Here is a 19,760-nt window from a genome sequence, read left to right as displayed (position 1 = left end):
ATCATCATGAGAACATGATGAAACCTGTGTAAAATCAGGGCATGTGTGTGTAGATGTAGCGAGGGCAGGGAGAGACACATGATTCAAATTACTGTTTGTTCACCATTACACTCCTGTCAGTCCAGAATGTAGAAAACAACTAAAGTATCAAATGAACATTTATGTAAAAAAATAACAATATAAAAAAATAAAATAAAAATAGCAATAAAATACAGAAATAAAAGTGCTTTATAATATCAAGGCAATTATATGAATTTGAAAAGCTTTAAAATTGTATTGTTGTTTGTAAGCTTTTTGTTTTATGATCTCTCGTTTGAAAGAGTTTCAAAGTATATTGTGAGTTCGGTGTTATAAAAGGTAATAATCGAGGCTTTCTTTTGACTTTTTGTCTTATGAATATAAAACTTCGCCAAAATAATTAAAATATATAATATAATTTTGTTTTTCAGAAAAAAATATGGGTTTTGAAAACAAAGTAAAAGTCATGTCATGTCTATTTTAAAGTCAGTCCAAAAGAGAAAGAAGAAATAGAAAAAAGGGAATACAACATTTTATTTATTTATTTAATAAACCATAACAATAAGCTGGTTTACAATTTAAATGTTGTGCCGAACCATATTCTCCATGTATAATGACTTCTGATTTATATTAGCATTGTTCACCACAATAAACATGGAGTCGCTTTCATTCCGCGTCTGTTTTCCGGAAACCCCCGAATGACGTTCGACTCGTGTTCGGCTCTTGTAAACAAGGTCAAGTGTTCGCTGCGGTCTTCATTCTCCACTTGACTCGCTAGACACTTTCTGACACTTTCTCCTGCGAAGGATCCATCCAGCGACACAGCACACCTCCTGCAGGTACAGCGATGATTGCATCTATGCCATATATGCAGCTACGCATGCTGATTTATTTCTGCATGTCTATTTCTCGCACATATTTTGCAGCATGTTGTTTTCTCATACGTCGCAAAAAGATATCATGGCGTTGTTGACACACTCTCAGTGTGAAGCTCCTGCAGATGCTGTTGTGTCGGACTGATTTGAGAATGTCATTCAAGGGCATTACCTCATCAATACACACGAAAGATCTTGTGCAGTGCAGCAAAGTCATGTGTCTCTTCCAGCATTTACTCAGCAGGGCTAGACTGTTAGTCAGCGTTACAGTGCAGTCATAACATTACAAAGATTTTCATTATATTAAATGCTTGATGATATTCACAATCCTTTTGAAGTTCAGCATCAATGCAGATATTTAACTCATGACACTAGGCTACAGTAGGAGCCCATGCTAATGCTCTTTTGTTTTTCTCTCTTCAGGAATGAAACTGCAAATAATTATAATTGGTATTCAGTCATATTTCACAATACATTTAGGATTGCTCTGTATAATACTCTGCCACTGAGATATTAATTCCTGAATCTATGTTATATTTAATGGCTCATTTAGTTCACAGTTAATTAGCAACTATATTCTTCCTTGTATTAATATAAGTCAGGCTGTTAGGTCTTCAACAGGAGTTGTTTGGATAATCCTCCACCAGACTGAATTACAGACTGCTTTGCGTCACGTGTGCGTTCATCCCCATGTTTATAGTCCATTCAAATGATGGACAAGTTGCTTTTGCATAGATAGTTATTTTTCATAATGATCTGAAAGATGCTGATGGATTTCAGGATTTCTGTGAGCACCAGCCATGATGATGCAGTGTCTTCAGTTTCTGGTCGAACCAACCAAGAACATTGCAGAGAAGTTTAAGGTACCTTGCAAAAATATCTCGGTAGTCTAAGTGGCTTACAAACAATGATGAAAAAAGACGGACATCAGGGGAACCTGTTGCTTTAAAAGCTTTGACATTAGTTGGCATAACAAACTTAAAGTTTGTCCTTCTTTTGTCTATCCTGAAGTCCAAAAGTGAAATAAAAGGCCTGTTTAGCTGGTCATTGTAACTGATTTCAATAGCGGTGAGTCTTTTGCTGCTCATGAGACTTACGACAGAGAAAGTAGATCACGCATGAGCTGCATTTTAATCAAACACTGTCCTTGATTGTTTGCCGTAGCCTTCATGAACAACATAAACTGTCTGAAATGACAACATGGCTGCGTCCGAAACCGCATACTTCCCTACTATATAGTAGGCAAAAAGCAGTAGGCGAACAATTAGTATGTCCGAATCCTCAGTATTCATAAAACAGTAGGAGAGAAATATCTGGATGGTGTACTAATTCTTGCGAGATTCAGACATGCATATATTGCGTCCGAATATGCCTACTTACCTACTTTATAATAGGAGAAAACAGTACGTGAAAAGAGTAGTATGTCCGAATCCTCAGTATTCATAAAACATTAGGAGAAAAATCCCCAGATGGCCTGCTGCTTTCTCCCAGATTCTGAAGTGTGCATCCGATGGACACTTTTCTGTCCCAGGACGCCACGGGAGAGGATACGTCATAATCGAATATGGAGAAGGACAGCGATGCGTGTGTTTTCAAATGTGAGTAAACATGGTTCCTTGTGTCGCATTTGTTGAACTACTGTAGAGTAAACTGTTGAATTGTTGAATGTGTAAAGACACTAGATAGTAGGGGTGTCACAATATGTCACAATCCAAAAATGCAACAATGTATCATGGATAGTGACAATATGTATTGTGGATAGTTCACCCCAAATAAAAATTACTGTTTGAGAAAAAAGTTTACATTAAACTTCTATATATAATGTTGAATATAATGCAATGGGGGAATATTTGTAAGTCCTGATAATGCTAAATGTCTTATGTTACCAGTAAAAGTGGCTTACATTATTTTAAATATATCTAGTCAGTGAAAGAGTGCAAGCATATTCGTGTAACATAATGTTTTCAGTTTCAGAAGCATGAATACTTTTAAACTGGTGTCACTATTGTCCTGTGCATTGGGTTTCCAGAACCAAGTCCAAGCCTATTCATTTACCATGTGTCTTGAAATATCGCAATAAAATCTTATTGTGAATTCAGTATCGTGATATGTATCGAATCGTGCCATGAGGGGATCGTTAAACCCTACTAGATAGTATAGCATATTGCTGTAAAAACACGTTTTATTATGTATAACTAACAGGGAAGCTCCAGTAAGCACACGTACGTCTCCAAAGTGGATTTACATAAATCTTAAAGATGCTTACTGAATGTCTATTTTACATCTGACAGGAAAATCTTGGATAAGTATTGCAGATGAGCATATCAAAACATGAAATAGACATCTGAGTGATGTGTGTGTGTGTGCTATTATGTAGAATTCACTGTTGTCAACACTGTTTACATTAGATAAATGTCAGTAATGTAAATAAACAAATCTACATAAAGTAACTAAACATATTATATATTTTATTTGTCCATTAGTACTGTTGATAAATTGAGGAACATTTGTGTTCTACATATGTTTCTACAGTATAATTTTAGAGTGATCTATTATCAGAGGTGACTGTGTCCGATTTATGTCCATTTCAGAAACGAACAGTTCAAGATAATAGAAATCATACTCGGTTACTTGCGTAACCTCGATTCCCTGAGAATAACGGGAACGAGTATTGCTTCACTAGACGCTATGGGAAATCTCCTTTTGAATTTTGAAGCCTGTATTTTAAAGCGCAGTGCATCTGCCCAACCAGCATAGTGCAGAGCTATAAGCCTGCTGATTGGCTGGGCTGCGGGAACTGCATGAACCTATGGCGAGGTGGCGTGGCAGGGCGTGTCGCGCAACCAGTAAGCTGAGCCCGCCAAAATGAGTGGAGCTACTGACTATACAAGCGGCCCATTTCGTCATAGTCATCAGATTAGTTCAACTAAAGCAACAATACCTGGACGTGAAGCTCAATAGCACGACTGTCTACGCAATACTCGTTCCCGTTATACTATGGAATCCGAGGTTACGTGAGTAACCGAGTACGTTCCCTTTCGAAAACGGTTCACTCGTATTGTGTACCCAATTCAATCACGCCGTGCTATTTTAGCTGACGTATTCGCTTTGAACTCCCGCCTGAGGCTGCAAGGCCTGAGGCTTAGAGTAGAACTTTTAAGTCAGAAGTCCAACAGATGCAGATGTCGGGGCCCACAAAAGGAATAACTAGTGGTTTGGGCTCTTTAGAGGCCAGCACCCACTTAGATAGAAAGGACTCGTACCTCACAAATGTGGACGGGAAGACCAGCCGGCCACCGCGCAAATGTCTCAAATTGGTACACCACTGGACTATGCCCATGAAGAGGGCGCTTGTAAATCGCCCACTTGCTTGACCGATGCTAGGGCTAGCAGGAGTGCGGCTTTGAGCAAAAGTGGCTTTAAGTCAGCTGACTGAAGCGGCTCGAAAGGGGGTCCCCTAAGGGCCCTGAGGGCCGTGGATAGGTCCCATGAGGGTATAGAGGGAGGACGAGGCGGGTTCAGCCTTCTAGCCCCCTTGAGGAAGCATACGACCAGGTCGTTCCTTCCTAAGGATTGGCCGGCCACAGGAGCATGGAAGACTGCTATGGCCACCACGTATACCTTCAGCATGGAGGGGGTACGATTCCGCGTCCAGTCGCTCTTGTAGAATAGAAAGAACCAGTGGTATTTCACATGAGTAGGGGTCTAGGTTCCGAGCTGAGCACCAGCTGGTGAGAAGATTATGAATATTTGGATCAGTTAATGGGATTAACTTAATATAGTAAATTACTGTTACAATCAATCAACCTGTTCGTCCTGTGAACACTGAGCCCGACCAATCCTCGCCTTCAGAGGCTGCCAATGACATGCTTTCATCGTGACACTTATAGCTCTGCACTATGCTGGTTGTGCACTTGCACTGCGTTTTAAAATAAAGGCTTCATTATTCTCGTAAAAAGGAGATTTCCCATAGCATCTAGCAACGCAATACGAGTGAACCATTTTCGAAAGGGAACATGCAGTTAGCTAACATGTATTAATTTTAGGTCAATCAATGAGCTCCTTAAAGCAATTATTACAAGTTGTGATCATAATTTTTAGAATATATAGAAGTTTTCTATATAGTGTTGGATAAAAAGTGAGTCAACACATCAGCAACAACCTCATCATGTAAATGTAAATCACAGAGGTCTTGTCTGTATGTTACAGGGACAGATGAACACATGTGTTTATCCGATGGAGAGTGGCTCATTGAGGCTTTGAGTGAGTATACTACAGAAATGAACAAAACATATATTTAAATCTTAAGTTGAACTTTGCTTTAATTATTGTAATTTCAAACAAAACTCTGTTTGAGCAGCACTTTTCTAATTCTTGATTTCTGTGCATCTGCTGCAGATCTTTTGTGGTGGAGCAGGGCCTGCAAGGAAAGGTGACGGTGGCATTTGTGGGGGGAAAAAATGGGAATAGCTGATACAAAAATGCTGCTTTTTTATTATTTTCTATTGACTGCTTTTGTATTATGTTTGTGCGTTTTTGTAGGATCTGAAATGTCGGCAGACTGGTGTGAGCACTGAGGTTTAAGAGCCACAGCATCCTGGAAATGCTAAAGTGCCATGGATGAGACCCTGACATATCACCTTTTTTGTTCAGGAAAAAACCCCCCCAAAAAACCCCACAGTGATCAAACAACGTGAAGGCGAGTAAATAATGACTGAGTTAATTGGCACAGCTGTGTTGAGATGGCAGTGTGGGGTTCACCGCATGTAAATACGTGATTGTTAGAACAATAAGTTTGAATAAAGCTTTGTTTCATGTGTTGTTGACTTGTATATGTATTTATTTATTGTGATGGTTACTTTCATTCATTCTTTCACTCATTAATTCATGTTTACTATTGTTGTCAGTAAGTAAAATATAATTATTTCATTAATGTATGGATTAAGTCATTGCTTGACTGAAAATTGAGATGTATTCACATCGGCTGCATTTGTCTAGTGTGTATTCATGCATATCTATGTCATATGACAGAACAAATTAAATTACATTTAGCTTGTTTTACTGTAATATATTTTCTTTTTTTTTAAAATATAATTAAGTGTTGGTCTGCATTTATTATTATTATTGTGTGTAAGTGTTGGGGTCGGCTAGCAATTCAATTCATTTTGGGGTAATCTTAATATTTAAGTTGTGATACTTAATTTTTCGAGTATAAAATCAACAGTGTTCTCCAAAGGCGAGATCTTCGAGTAGCGGCCCATCTCCTTTGTGCAGACATTACAAACGCTGAGGGAAACCATACTAGGTAGGGCTGTCGAGTTACTGATGTTAGTGCACCTGTCGCTTAAACCTTGTTTTTTTTTTTCGAGGTATCAAAAAGTACAGAAAATGTCAAAATTACATACAAAGCATGAAAACTTTAACAAAATATACAAAAAAGGTGAAATAAGTTCTTAGGATGAAATATTTTGGATGTAGCCCTACTGTTGAACCTCTCTTTTAAAAATAATAAATGAAGGATTTTGATGAGTGAATTTGCTGTGGTGAATATGAAATTTCACAAAACAGATTAACAAAAAAGTATTCATTTATTTTAGCTTTTTGTATATTAAAGAAGCCAAACGCTGCATCCTTAAAAGAACAGGGAGAAACACGGGAGAACATTAATAAATTCAATCCAAAATAAATTGTCGCTCATACCTTTTAAGTTCTTGCACTTGTTATTACGTCGTAGGTCACATGATAACGTTAACAAGGTGTATGATGACTATATAGTATGTAATCTTTTAGCGTTCGCTAAACAAGTACTTATTGAAATTAAATACTTAATCAGAGAGTATGTGATTTCGGATACAGCCATAGTCTCATGTAGTCAAACTTTTGACTTTCAGCATAAAGTCTGGTCCACATTACAGCTCACTGTAGTCAAGAACCGCACACACGACAGGAATACACCATACATGAAAAGGCCAATCACAGTTTGCTTTGTTTTAATGTGTCGTTCAGGGGATTTCTGTCCATCATAAGGAAAATGCACAGATTGATTAATCTGACAGGGCCTGTGGACAGTCCGTCACTGAGACTGGAAATGAAATAGCTTTAATAATGTTTTTTTTTTTGTGTGTACAGGATTTTCGTAAGAAGGCGAAGAATGAAAAGAGAGAACCGCTGGATGAGAGCCAGCAGTTCATTGTGGACCTCGCCAAGGATCTGGGACGCGTCTGTCAGGTACAGCCGCAGACACATGACCAATACAGTATAAATCAGAGCTGATGGCCGAATAATCACATCCAGAAAAGGTTGGGAAAAATCAGAATTTAAAGGGGTCATGACATGAGAAATCAAATTTACCTTGATCTTTTGACATGTAAAACAAAGAATTTTTTTGATCAAGCTCCAAAAACAGCTCGTTTTGATATTACAGGATCTGTGATGTCACACAGGCAAATACATTTGCATATGACCGCCTCCAGAGCAAGACATCAATGTTCATCACACCATAGGCGATCCCCGCAAGTGAATAGAGCCCATTATAGAATAGAATAGATTTATTGTCATTGCACAACTGTGCAATTAAATTTTGTGCTTCTCCTCAGTGGTACATTCACATAAAAACATGTATACAGACGCAGAACATAAAGTATAAATAGTAAAATATAGTCTATAAGAAAAATATATTAATTAAAACTTTTTAAGTAGAATTAAGTTCCTTGATGGCATGTGGGTAAAACTGTTCAGGAGTCTGGAGGTGCGTGTCCTAAGAGACCGGTAACGCTCTCCAGATGGCAGAAGAGTGAAGAGATGATTGCATGGATGAGAGGAATCCTTTATATTTCTGGCACGCCGTAGGCATCTGGTTCTGTAAATTTCCTCGAGCGAAGGCAGCTTAAGCCGATGATTCTCTGTGCCGAGTTGATGACTCTCTGCAGAGCTTTTCTCTCTGCCACAGTGCATCCAGCAGACCACACCTGGTAAGTCCGCATTCGACAGAGCAATGGTAGAAGCACACAAGCCGCTGCTGTGACAGATTTTCCTCAGTGACCTTAGAAAGTACAGCCGCTGCTGTGCCTTCTTCACCAGAGAAAGTGTGTTAACAGTCCATGCGAGTTCCTGGGAAATATATGTGGCGAGAAATGTAAAGATGGTCACCCTCTCCACTCTTTCTTCCATGATATAGAAGGGGGCAGGTTCCTCCTCCTGTTTCTGGAAATGAATAATAAGCTCCTTTGTCTTGGAGGTATTGAGTTGTTACAGATGCACAATTCTGAAAGTTCAGAATTCCTGTCGGCCCGGTGCTTTGTGCGGCTATTATCATGATCAAGCAGTCTTTCACCAGTTTTTGCTCCGCGTTTACCAGCTCCAGTCTTTCCGTTGTGTTGCTGTTCGATCTGACGTTTGGTCAGATCGAAGGGGTGCTTTCCTTAGCCTTGTTTATAATCCCTCCCGGCAGCCCCCGCTTCTGCCTCCTTTCCCTACGCCGCAGGACAAGCGATCTCCTTCGGAATTTGTTCCCTATAATAGTTCCGGATAAAGTCCAGTTCAAAACATTGTGATTGTATATCGAGTTGCTAATCGACAAACAGGCATACAAAACAAACAAAATAAAAAAAATTAAAAATGTTTCGAGCAGAGCAATGTACGTGCGCGCCACCATCTTAGATGATATTATAATCACTGACGCTGTCTACACTGATACAGTTTACAGATTTGCTTTCAGCTTACGACATTCTCCACATGCCTGAGTCTGCAGACAACAGGAGGACAAATGGAAGAGTGAAAGAACGTCCTGTTTAAACAGCTTAAAACACTTACCCAGGTTCAATAGCGAGTGGCTGTTGATACTGTTTCCTATGCAATAACGTCAGCCAATCATAACAGTGGCCGTTTACTGACAAGCCTTAAAGGGATACTCCACTTTTTTTGGAAATAGGCTCATCAAGAAACTTTACTGCCGTACCATGAGTGCAGCAGGCGTAATGATATGACGCAGCGCCTGAAAATAGGCCACCTTCCGTCAACACAACGGAACTATTTTCAGGCGCTGCGTCATATCATTACGCCTGCTGCACTCATGGTACAGCAGTAAAGTTTCTTGATTATTACGCAGGAATGAGAGTATAGTTCCTAGCCATATCCGCCTAGAAAATCGCAACTTTACATTTTCCGTCGGTCTTAGTGCACGATGTAACTACAGAAGAGTCAAGTTTTAAATAGGAAAAATATCGAAACACTTTGGTCATTTTTTAATGAGAAATGCTAATGGTCTTGTCCACTTCAATGATGTATGCTAAGCTATGCTAAAAGTGGTACCGCCAGAACCGGAGATCGGCTGAATGGATTCAAAAACGGTAAAACTCAACAGTTTAACTCTGGGGGAGTTGTAAATTGAGCCTATTTCCAAAAAAAGTGGAGTATCCCTTTAAAAACCCATCATTTCAGACAGGGGCAGAAGGAGGGTTGAAAATAATTGTTTTTCCACATATGTAATTTTTTTTTGTGCAATATACTTTATTAATATTTAAGTGAACCTCAGGGAACATATTAAAATAAAAAATTAAAATCCATGTCATGATCCTTTTAATTGGCTTCCATTTTGAAGTGGAATTTAAATGACAGGAAAACAAATTCAATGATATATTCACAAAAAAAAAGAAAAAAAAGAAAAAAAAAATATATATATATACAGTATATATACACACTATACACGTGTGTGTGTGTGTGTTGTGTGTGTGTCTTCTCTCCTGCTGGTCACAGAGGTCGGAGGTTTTGGAGCACGTCTCAAATAGTGAGGATGTTTGGCCGACTCTCGCCTGCAGGGCCTTCCTTCTGGAGTGGGCATCTCTGCTAGAGAGCAAGGTGAGATACACAATTACACATTTATACCTTTACTGAAATCTTTCTGCACCCACTGAAACCAAATGCTGCAAATCACTAGGTTTTCTCACCAAATATTGTTATAACAGAAAAGACCAATGCAGACGGACGGCTGGCCAGAGAGCAGCGACTGGAAGGATCAGGACATAGAGAACGCCAAGAGACTTATCCTCACCTGGACCAAAGACCTGAGGGCCCAACCTGAGGTACTCACACTTCAAACTGGATCTGCCTGAAAAATACCTTCTCCTTGGCTTTCTGCCCTAGAACGCTTACTGTATGGTATTTGATGATCAAGTTTCTAAGGCCTCTAAAGTAAATGATCGACATGATCAAAACTTTGCTGAAAAACACACGATCTACCACATGCCTTCTGTCATCTGATTGATAGTTTATACTTTTTTAGCATGTAAAAGGCTTTTTAGTGTAATTGTAAAAATGCCAACCTCCAGCTCGTGGTTCACGTGTTTTTCCTCTGTGAAATCTTTACTGATTTTTATAAAGTAAACGTCAGAATAACTTTTATATTGTTGGTAATATTTCAAGATGAACACCTTCTGGACTGAAGCAATTTAGGATTATCCATACAAATGTTTTTTTTTTAGAAATATTTACATTATACATAATACAAACTATCTAAACTAATATCAGCATCTGCACCAAATTGCATATTTATTTTGCTCAGTTTGGAGACTATGGGTTTGGCCTCTGAGGGGGCCCAACTTATAGAGAATGGTCTCTCAACTGAGGTTGTTGAGACCATTCTTAGCTCCAGAGCTCCAGCTACGAGGAAATGATATGCACTAAAGTGGAGAGTTTTCACGTCTTGGTGTCACCAGCATCAGTGGGATCCAGTTTACTGTTCAGTTAGTACAGTACTTGAGTTTCTCCAAGATCGCTTTGCATCAGGTTTATGTCCATCTACCTTAAAGGTCTACGTGGCAGCCCATGCGGCTTTCCATGCCCCGGTGGGTGTTACATCTTTGGGTCGAGACCCCCTGATCATACGTTTCCTTCGTGGCACCGTGAGGCTGAGGCCTGCACACTCACACTAGGGTGCCGGCTTGGGACCTGGCAATAGTTTTGGAAGGCCTTTCAGGGGCTCCCTTTGAGCCTCTAGAGTCGGTTGCAGAGAAATTTCTGACATTCAAGACCATCTTTCTTCTAGCTATTTCGTTTTTCAAAAGAGTCGGAGACCTTCAGGCCCTTTCGGTTTCTCCCACCTGCCTTGAATTTGCACCCGGAATGGTCAAAGCATTCTTATACCCTAGACAGGGATATGTCCCTAAGGTGCCAACCAATTTTCCGAGGCCTATTGTGCTGCAGGCGAGCAGCACTTATGTCTATATATTATGTCGACACTTCTGCCCCGTGGAGAATATCTGATCAGTTATTTGTCTGCTTTGGATCACCTAAGAAAGGTCTTCCAACCTCTAAGCAAACAATCAGTAAGTGGATAGTTGAGGCTATCTCTCTTGCTTATGAGTCCTCTGGCCAGCCGTGTCCTTTGGTGGTCAGAGCTCATTCTACTAGGGGTATGGCGGCCTCTAAAGCCTTATTATCTAGGGTTTCCCTTGAGGAGGTTACTAGGTTTCCTCGCCGCTCACATTCGTGAGGTTTTATAGCCTGGACCTGGATGCTGCCCCAGGTTCTCAGGTGCTTTTTACTTAGATTGGCGACAGTATCACATACAGGCAATTGCAAGTATGGCGTATTGGGTATTCTCGTTCCCAAGGCGTCGTCGACGCAGCGCGAGTTCCCTCGAAAGGGAACGTCTCAGGTTACGACTGTAACCCTAGTTCCCTGAGAAGGGAACGAGACGCTGCATCTCCCTGCCATACTTCCTGCATCCCTGTGATCGACTTTGCTTCGGCTCTTAGATGCTAATGCCGGTTGCACCGGATGTGCTTTTATCCTTTCCTGGTCATTACGTCACCCGCCCGTGACACTCATTCTTTCCATTGGACTAGTTGACATACGTGCTTCAGACGTAATCACGCAGAGGCGTTCCCAAGGCGTCCTCGACACAACGTCTTGTTCCCTTCTCAGGGAACTAGGGTTACAATCGTAACCTGAGGGTTATAGTCGTAACCTGAGACGTTTGGGCCTCTTTTAAATATGGGCTCCATATTGTCACTATATCATACTGTAAACCTGAATAAGTTATCAAAACTAAAAAAAATCGAGGAAATCAGTAAATTAAAAAATGTATAAAACAGAACTTCAGCTAATTCATACACATTACATACACAACACATACTTAAAATTGTTATGTAATCTCAACTTAAATATTTTTAGTAGTGTAAACTTAGTAACAATAAATGCTACCTTGCTAATTGATAACATCATGCTTTGATAGCAGTGCTGAATGAGTACAATAAAATAAATGAGTACAATAGTGCAATAAAACATTTAACATCTGTTCGCAAACTAAGCTCATGCTGAACAAGAAACTTCAACAGAAACTCTTCTAAACTAGCATAACAAAATATTAAACACTACTAAATCTCCCACTTAACATTAATATTGCACAAAAACAAAACATTATATAACACTTAATTTTAGCTTTTACTTTCCCTTTTGAGTGTCATGGCAAAGCATGCTGGGAAATAGAAATCCCAGCTCAGTTTCAGTTAAATTTAAATTTGTCTAAATTAAAAAGTTTGTTCAAAACACAAAACAATGAAACAATTGAGATTACTTAAAATGTGTCAGTTTTGTGAACTCAAAAGAAAAAGAAATGTCTGAATACTCAAAAAAGTTAATTTGATTGAACTAACTTGTTTAATTTGAGTTGGCTCTACTCAAACCTATTAATTAGGGTTTTTAAGTTAAGGTTTACACTGTATATGTTCCATAAAAGCCTGATGGATCAAATATGATCAAATATGATATGACGCATATGGAAACTTTCATGTTTTTTAAAGGTTCAATAAACTGTTCCATTTCACAAAAATGGACATATTGCCTCTATGTCAAGCTTTACAGGGTTAAAGGAAGAAAATGAAAAAATGTCAAAACCCGTAGAGCCGAGCTTCCTTTGTGTTCAGTGGAGAAAAGTATCAGCGTACAGGTTTTAAATGACATCCTCAGATCTGTATGCTATTATTTTTGAATATTGTTTTTTGGTGGTGAATAGTTGCATGTCAGTTGCATTAAGTGGCATCTTTTCATCATCTTGTGTGCAGCAAAGTGTCTGGCCTGGAGAGCAGGTGGTGGCAGTTTTGGATGACTTCGAGACGCACTGGAAAAGAGGACGGATGTCCACCCTGCAGTCGGCCGTTGAGCTGGTGTTCTGGACACTCATCAACAAAGAACTAGACAAGGTATGAAGGAAGTCACATCACAGGAACTTAAGGGGAGGATTCAGCCAACAAACGGCTTTACAGTAACACAAAACCTTTCTGATTTATCTGTGTGTTCAGGAAAACATTCCCCAAAAGTGGCTCATGTGGAAACAGAGGAGCCAGAAAATAGGTCAGATCATCTCTTCAGTGTCTTGAATCAAAAAAAAAAAAAGATGTCAAAGGTGCTATAAACGCCATTGTCTACAAACCTGAATCCGTTAAAAAGGAAGGATTTGTTACAAAGTGCGAGGGAAGGATGAAGGTTAAAGGCCGAGAGCGTTTCTGATTGGGTAAAACGTGTGCTGCTCCCCTCACATGTGATGCACATAAACACAATATTTTCATTGCATTCAAGAGTTTAGCATCCATATAACACTTGCAGTGTATCGATTTAGATGAAAATATATTCATGTGTCTGTCAGGTGGTGGGTATATGTTATGCATGGTATTAAAAAATCCTTAATTTTTAATATTTTTCGTTCAATTCTCTTTTTTGTTGTTGTTTTTCACTCACTAGGTGCCACCCCATATATTCCTCACATTGGTGAGTCACATGTTAGTGCTTCTGAATATATTGATTGATTGATTATTAATATTCAGTGTGAACTTGAGCTAATTGTTGTCTTTGTTGTATTTAGTATGGGACTGGATCTGTGATGCAGGAGGTAATACATGTGCTCTGATGAGCAGCATTGCTGACTACAAAGACAGCTTTAAAGCATCATCCTTACTGTAACAGAGCCTCATTATTAGGCAGCATCATACAAATAGTGTTTCTCACATGAGATTCAACTCACATTTGACAAGATTGCGCCTTCAATAGATACACTAACGTTCAAAAGTTTGGGGTCGTTAAGATTTTTTTATGTTTTAGAAAAAATAAATATCCCATGTTGACCAAAGCTGCATTTATTTGATAAAAATTTCAGTAATATTTAAAGACTGATATTATACAGAGATCATACTATCCTTACTAATATTAAATCACATTTTACATTTCACATTGTCTGTGAAACCAGGGCAAAATGTCTTAAGTGTCACTTTTGATCAATAAAATACATAATTGCTGGACAAAAGTGCTGATTTTTGAATAGATGTGTTAATAAAATTTGCCATTAGCATGTTGCTAAGTAACAGTGAAATTCTAATAAGTAAAAATACACATCACAGACAAATACTGAGTAAAATTCAGATTTCATGAGCTATTTACTTGTAATTATACCGAAAGATACTAAAATACGATTTAATACCAAAAAGTAATCTGCCAGCTTGTCGCAAAGCATTATGGGATTACAAGTATAGCATCACATACAAATATACATACTGGTATACTGATAGAATTTAGTCTGAATTATAAATAGAGTCTGAAAAGTATTCTAGAATTAGAATTTTGTATAAAGGCCCTCACACACACCAAGCTGATTCAACGAGAGCTGTACTCTGATTGGCTGTTCAGTTTAGTAACGAGTCAGTGCACGAGAACAAAAGCAAAAGGGATGAAAGCAAAGCAAAGAAGTCAAGACGGTAAGGCGCGAATATTTTCATAATAACATGAGCCGCCTGGAAAAAAAGGAAGTGATCAGCGTGATTGATATTCAAAATGGTAAGCAAGCGCTGCTTTATTTACAGTTTGTAAATCAGCAGGACTATTTTTGGTTTTCCTTTTTGAATGACGAAAATAGACCATTGATGTAGACAGTTCTTTCCTTACATGATGCAGGTGCAGAACGCAGTGCTAGTTGACAGTCACCTTTAGTCCTTTTAGTGTGTTCTTCGGCCGAGACGCAACTAACGTATCAGCTTTCGTCACCTCTAGTTATTTGACATTGGCTTGGTGTGTCCCGGGCTTAAAAATGGTATCCTTTAAACCATATATACGCTTTGTATCGAAATCAAGGCTTACATGCGGCCTACATTTGCTGCTCTTTAGCCAATTTGAACGATTCATAGTTTATAATTTGATTCTCCATTCATTCCTTCATAGTGGAGGTGACCCTTGACCTGGACACGGCCAATCCCGACCTGCTGATCTCCGAGGACGAGAGGCGCATGCGCTGTGGTTTCAAGCGCAAAGACGTGCCCAACTATCACCAGCGCTTCGACGGTTGGTGGTGCGCGGTCGGGTCCGAAGGCTTCGCCTCTGGCCGCCAGTACTGGGAGGTGGATGTTGGAGAAATGGACTGGCGTATCGGCGTGGCGAAAGAGTCAGCTTTACGTAAGGGCTTCAAGTCCCTGAACACCGACACGGGATACCTGAGCCTTCGGCTGGAGCGCGGCACGGAGCTGAAGGCCCTCACCGTGCCCTTCACCGGCCTGCCGGCCTCCTTAATTCCTCGAAAGGTCGGCGTCTACCTTGACTTCGGCCTGGGCCAGCTGTCCTTCTATGACGTGGAGAACCGCTCGCACATCTACACCTACAACGAGACATTCGACGAGAAGCTCTTCCCGCTCTTCGGAACGGTGGAGATCGGGAAGGACCTGGTGGTCAAATCTCCGGGGAACAGGAGCCAATGCCTGTGTCCCGCGATGTGCCTGTGGGGTTGAGGTCCCATCGACTCCAACCAGAGCCCAGTGCTTAATCTCTAGAGCAGTGGTTCTCAACCGGTCGCAGCCTGAAAAATGTTACGCTTCGTTCAGAGAGATAGCAGGGGCAAACATGCAAAAAAGTGCAACAAATACATTTTTATGAAGTATACTTTGGGCTTCCCACTCCTAGCGGAAGAAAGCTGTGTTCTGTGAATAAGACGTCGGATTCATTAGTCGCCATTGGTTAATAACTAGAAAATAGGGTAAAAACTATTTGCGCTATAAACCATGAGTTTAGTAATTAAGAAAGTACAATATTAAGCAGCACAACGGACTGTTTTTGAACATCTAAAATAACTGGAAGTGGACGAGACCGGAAGCCTCTTACGTTGAAAAAAAGAGGGATGGTTAGGGTGGCAAAGCAAGTGGGATTGTCAACTTTTAAAGGGGCTTTATGTACGAATTTTCATGTATCGTTTGCTTTTTTATAGCCAGCGTGTAACAAAAAAAAAAAAATCTTCCCCGACTTCCTAGCCTGTATAGACTGAATTCATGCGAAGGACTCGGGTCGTTTTTCCCGTTAAAATCCAAAAGATGTGACGTTTATGCGCGCTCCCGAAAGCACATGATGCTTAGGTTCAGGATAATGCCGAAAGAGTCATTCTGTACTGTAATTATTCTAATTCAAACTATAGTCTCACGTAGCCTAATAATCAAACTATCATAACAGTGTGATTTTAATGACCTCATCTGTCGACATGATGCCAGTGAATCGCAGAGCTGAAGCAAACATCCACATCACTATGATCATATGCTTTCTTACCTGCTGTTTTCTCACTGCTGTCATTTTTCGTTGTGTTTTATTTTGTTATTAAGAGGAAAGCGAGCAGCACATATTTACATATTCGTCTAACTGTCGCTCTCAGTAGCGTGGATGGCGTCGGGATGTTCGCTAACAGAATATCACTGCAAAGCTATTTACAACTTCTTGTACTTCTAAGCGAAGAAAGAAAAAAAAAAAACGCTGCTATGATCAAGGCCTTGAATCACATTCAGTCTCCTGTACGTTACGTGTTCACGAGTGCGAGCACAAGCAACTGCAGTTCACTTAACGGCCACCGGTATCGCTAAAAACAAGGGTTTCTACCATAGACTGTAAAAAAATATGGACGACGCCCCTTCGCTCTTTTCCATTGGAGAGAACTGAAGCCGCCAGTGTCCCGATATGGCGCTGACATATTGGAACTTGAGTTTGCGCTGTAGCGTTTTCGGGACCAGTCATGCGCAGTCGTGAGCAGGAAGTAAAGCCGCGAAATCAAGGCCCCGCCCCCACTCTCGCAGAATCAATCGCAAGCACACGCCCTGCACTTTTCTTAAGTGGCCTTGTCTGCTCCGTTCCTCTCCAATGATGTCTGCTGATTGCAGTACCTCGTTAAAATAAGGTAACTACAACTACTAACCACATAGTCAACATTATGAAAAAAAGTCCGTTGGTGCTTCTGTGACTACTTCGCACAGAGAAGCTGTCAATCACAGCTGTCAATCATGATGTCACAGCACCATTTTTATAGCATCAAATAACTAACTAAAAACAAACTTATTTTTGAAAACAAACACTTGAAATTACATCAACGTGATATAAACTACAGTAAATGACAGAAACTATCTTTAGAAAAAAGATATGTGAAGTGTAATTTAATTATTTAGTTGGTCTCACGTCCCGTTGAATAACACGGGGAGGCGGGGCTTATGACCTATACTAGGACCGGTCACCGGGGGGCGATCGAGACGTTTTGGCTTCACTTTTGAGGGCTTGTGCGGCACGCTTGGTTTCTACATAAAGCCCCTTTAAAAAGGGAACACAACACTAGTGGTATTTTGGCGCAAACACGTTCGTCACTTGCTCGACAGACATCCGCTCATTCTCGGAAACCATGAACAAAATAAAGCAACGTCAAATAAAATGTGACGCAGACTACATTAAACCCAGGTTCACTTTTAATGGTTTGTGACCACCACAATGTGGCTGGTGAGAAACAATTGAAATTCAAAGACAATTAGAAACCCCTCAAGCTTTGACGAGAATTGTGTTCCTCAGCCAATACATGTTAATCGTTTTGTGTATTGTTGAGCAGTTTATAGCAAGATTAATAAATGTTGAGTGTTTGATGCTTTAAGGACTATTTTTTGACAATAAACACACACTTTCGTTTGATGTAAAAAAGATATAGTCCTGAAGCAAAACCGGTTGAGAACCAGTATTCTAGACCTCATTAGCTTTAGATAAACCACTGGGCTATATTAGATGGTCAGTCCTTATGACCGACAGCGATCCAAGACCAATAACTTCATCAAGGTAGTGCGATGTCTTTCAGCTGCTGCTTCTGTGGTACTTTTGAACCTTATTATAATAGTGTTCACCTGCCCTGTCTGCACTTTCACATTCATATGACTATCTCAAATCATGAAAAATGCACTTTATGTGAATAATAAAAAAAGAAATAACTTCAACCCTGTGTGTTCACTCTTATTTACCTGTCAGATATTACTTATTTGTACTTTATGTAAAGATTAGAGCATTTATGTAAATGAGTGTCATGCTCTAATAGTGATGAATTTATTTGAAATTGTGTTTAGAGTTGATATGATTCAGGGATTGGTAAAAACAAGGCACAATTAAATTGAATTAATTAGAACGTAGAATTTGAATGTATTACACCAGAAAAAATGCACAAATACATCTTTATATAAAAATCAATTATGTATTCATTTTATTTAAATTTGTCATTTTAAAGTAAAAGGGAAAGGTACACAACCAATATGCAATATTTATATATGGAACATTATTAAACTGCTTTTTAACAATAACAAGCAATACAGGTACAATACAAAACATATATGGTAAATATGCATTTAAAAACTACACCTTTTGTGAACCCGGGTCTGTTTGGACGGGGTTGAATGTAAGCTTATACAATAGTCATAACTTAATATTTTTCGACTAAAACCGCATTGTGTCTTATCGGTAATTTCTCATTAATGAGTGAATGCACAAACATTTCAAAGTTTTGAATGTTACCATGTTTTTTACCATGCGATTACATTATTTACCCCCTTTTTATTAATTAAAAAAATCGAGAAATTCTTTGAAATGTAAAATGTTTAAGAACTACAGGAAAAACGGTGCAAGAAAAATATATATTGCACAAGCATGTTTATGAACAAAATGCAGCCCCAGTGGCGAGGAAAAATGTGTGCGTGTAGGAAATTGGCTAAATGTATTTTACAGAAGTAATTTGAGACCGATCTACTCAAATAAAAAATATAACTGTTAGACCCGAACGCAACAGTTTAGTTAAAATGGTTATATCTCTCTTCTTTTTTTGTAAATAAATAAATAAAACTGAAAAAATAATAATATCTGTAGAACTGTAGGTGTAGCTATTTGACAATCTTACCAAACTTGCATGAAGTTTCATCTTTGTACTAAATAGATTTTTTTTTTTTAAAGATCTACCTTTTCCAACTCAACGAACGCGAATACAATAGGAGAGTTAAATATAAATATCAAGAAAGAAAGAAAGAAGCCATTACTTCTAATCCATTACACTCCATTAGGCTACTTTTAATTATAGCTTATTTTACAATCTAATCAAACAACTCAAGTGCTTTTTTTTCATTCTGTCCATGGCTTCTTAAAATAGCTGTAACTTTAAAGGAATAGTTCACCTAAAGATTTAAATTCTGAAAAAGAAGAAGAAGATATTTTAAGACAGTTGATTTCCCATTGACTTCCATAGTAGAAAAAAATAAATACCATGTGCATCAACGGTTTGGTTACCGACATTCAAAATATCTTCCTTTGTGTTCAGCAGAATAAATAAATGCATACAGGTTTGAAACAACTTGAGTTTGAGTAAACGATGACACAATTTTCATTTTTAAGTGAACAATTCCTTTAATTAATTTCTAAATATTGTTAGGGGGCATCATCAGAAAACAATTTATTTTTATTTTTTTCAGATACGGAAAAAAAGCATTTCAAAATACTCGTTGAAAAAAAAACTTAAAATGCGATTTATGGCTATGCGAGAAGAAAAAAAAAAGGACAAGACGAAAC

The 19,760-nt window shown here is 39.0% G+C and overlaps 1 protein-coding gene and 1 long non-coding RNA gene across 2 annotated transcripts; both read left to right on the top strand.

Annotated features, from left to right (window-relative positions):
* Positions 1–718: 718 nt before the first annotated feature.
* Positions 719–15,934, top strand: si:ch211-120g10.1 (E3 ubiquitin-protein ligase TRIM21). Its single transcript, XM_056250883.1, has 10 exons — positions 719–857; positions 1,674–1,756; positions 7,023–7,121; positions 9,648–9,749; positions 9,857–9,973; positions 12,956–13,093; positions 13,193–13,244; positions 13,632–13,658; positions 13,753–13,779; positions 15,099–15,934. Exons 2-10 carry the CDS (start codon positions 1,694–1,696, stop codon positions 15,656–15,658), a joined length of 1,185 nt encoding a protein of 394 aa, XP_056106858.1. The 5' UTR covers positions 719–857; positions 1,674–1,693; the 3' UTR covers positions 15,659–15,934.
* LOC130085308 (uncharacterized) lies at positions 4,816–5,714 on the top strand. Its single transcript, XR_008807130.1, has 3 exons — positions 4,816–5,156; positions 5,292–5,325; positions 5,436–5,714. It is a non-coding gene; the product is annotated as an uncharacterized LOC130085308 (long non-coding RNA).
* Positions 15,935–19,760: the final 3,826 nt, after the last annotated feature.

This window comes from Rhinichthys klamathensis, unplaced genomic scaffold (assembly GCF_029890125.1).
Source record: "Rhinichthys klamathensis goyatoka isolate OS25496 unplaced genomic scaffold, OSU_Roscu_1.1 h1tg000004l_1, whole genome shotgun sequence".
Classification (NCBI taxonomy): domain Eukaryota; kingdom Metazoa; phylum Chordata; class Actinopteri; order Cypriniformes; family Leuciscidae; genus Rhinichthys; species Rhinichthys klamathensis.
Note: the sequence above shows the minus strand (reverse complement) of the source record. Positions and strands in the feature narration are given on the sequence as shown.

Coding starts and splice junctions, on each gene's coding strand:
- si:ch211-120g10.1 (XM_056250883.1), top strand. CDS start 1,694: ATGATGATGCAGTGTCTTCAGTTTCTGGTCGAACCAACCAAGAACATT. Junction 13,659..13,752: donor CCCATATATTCCTCACATTG/GTGAGTCACATG, acceptor TGTTGTATTTAG/TATGGGACTGGATCTGTGAT. Junction 13,780..15,098: donor CTGGATCTGTGATGCAGGAG/GTAATACATGTG, acceptor ATTCCTTCATAG/TGGAGGTGACCCTTGACCTG.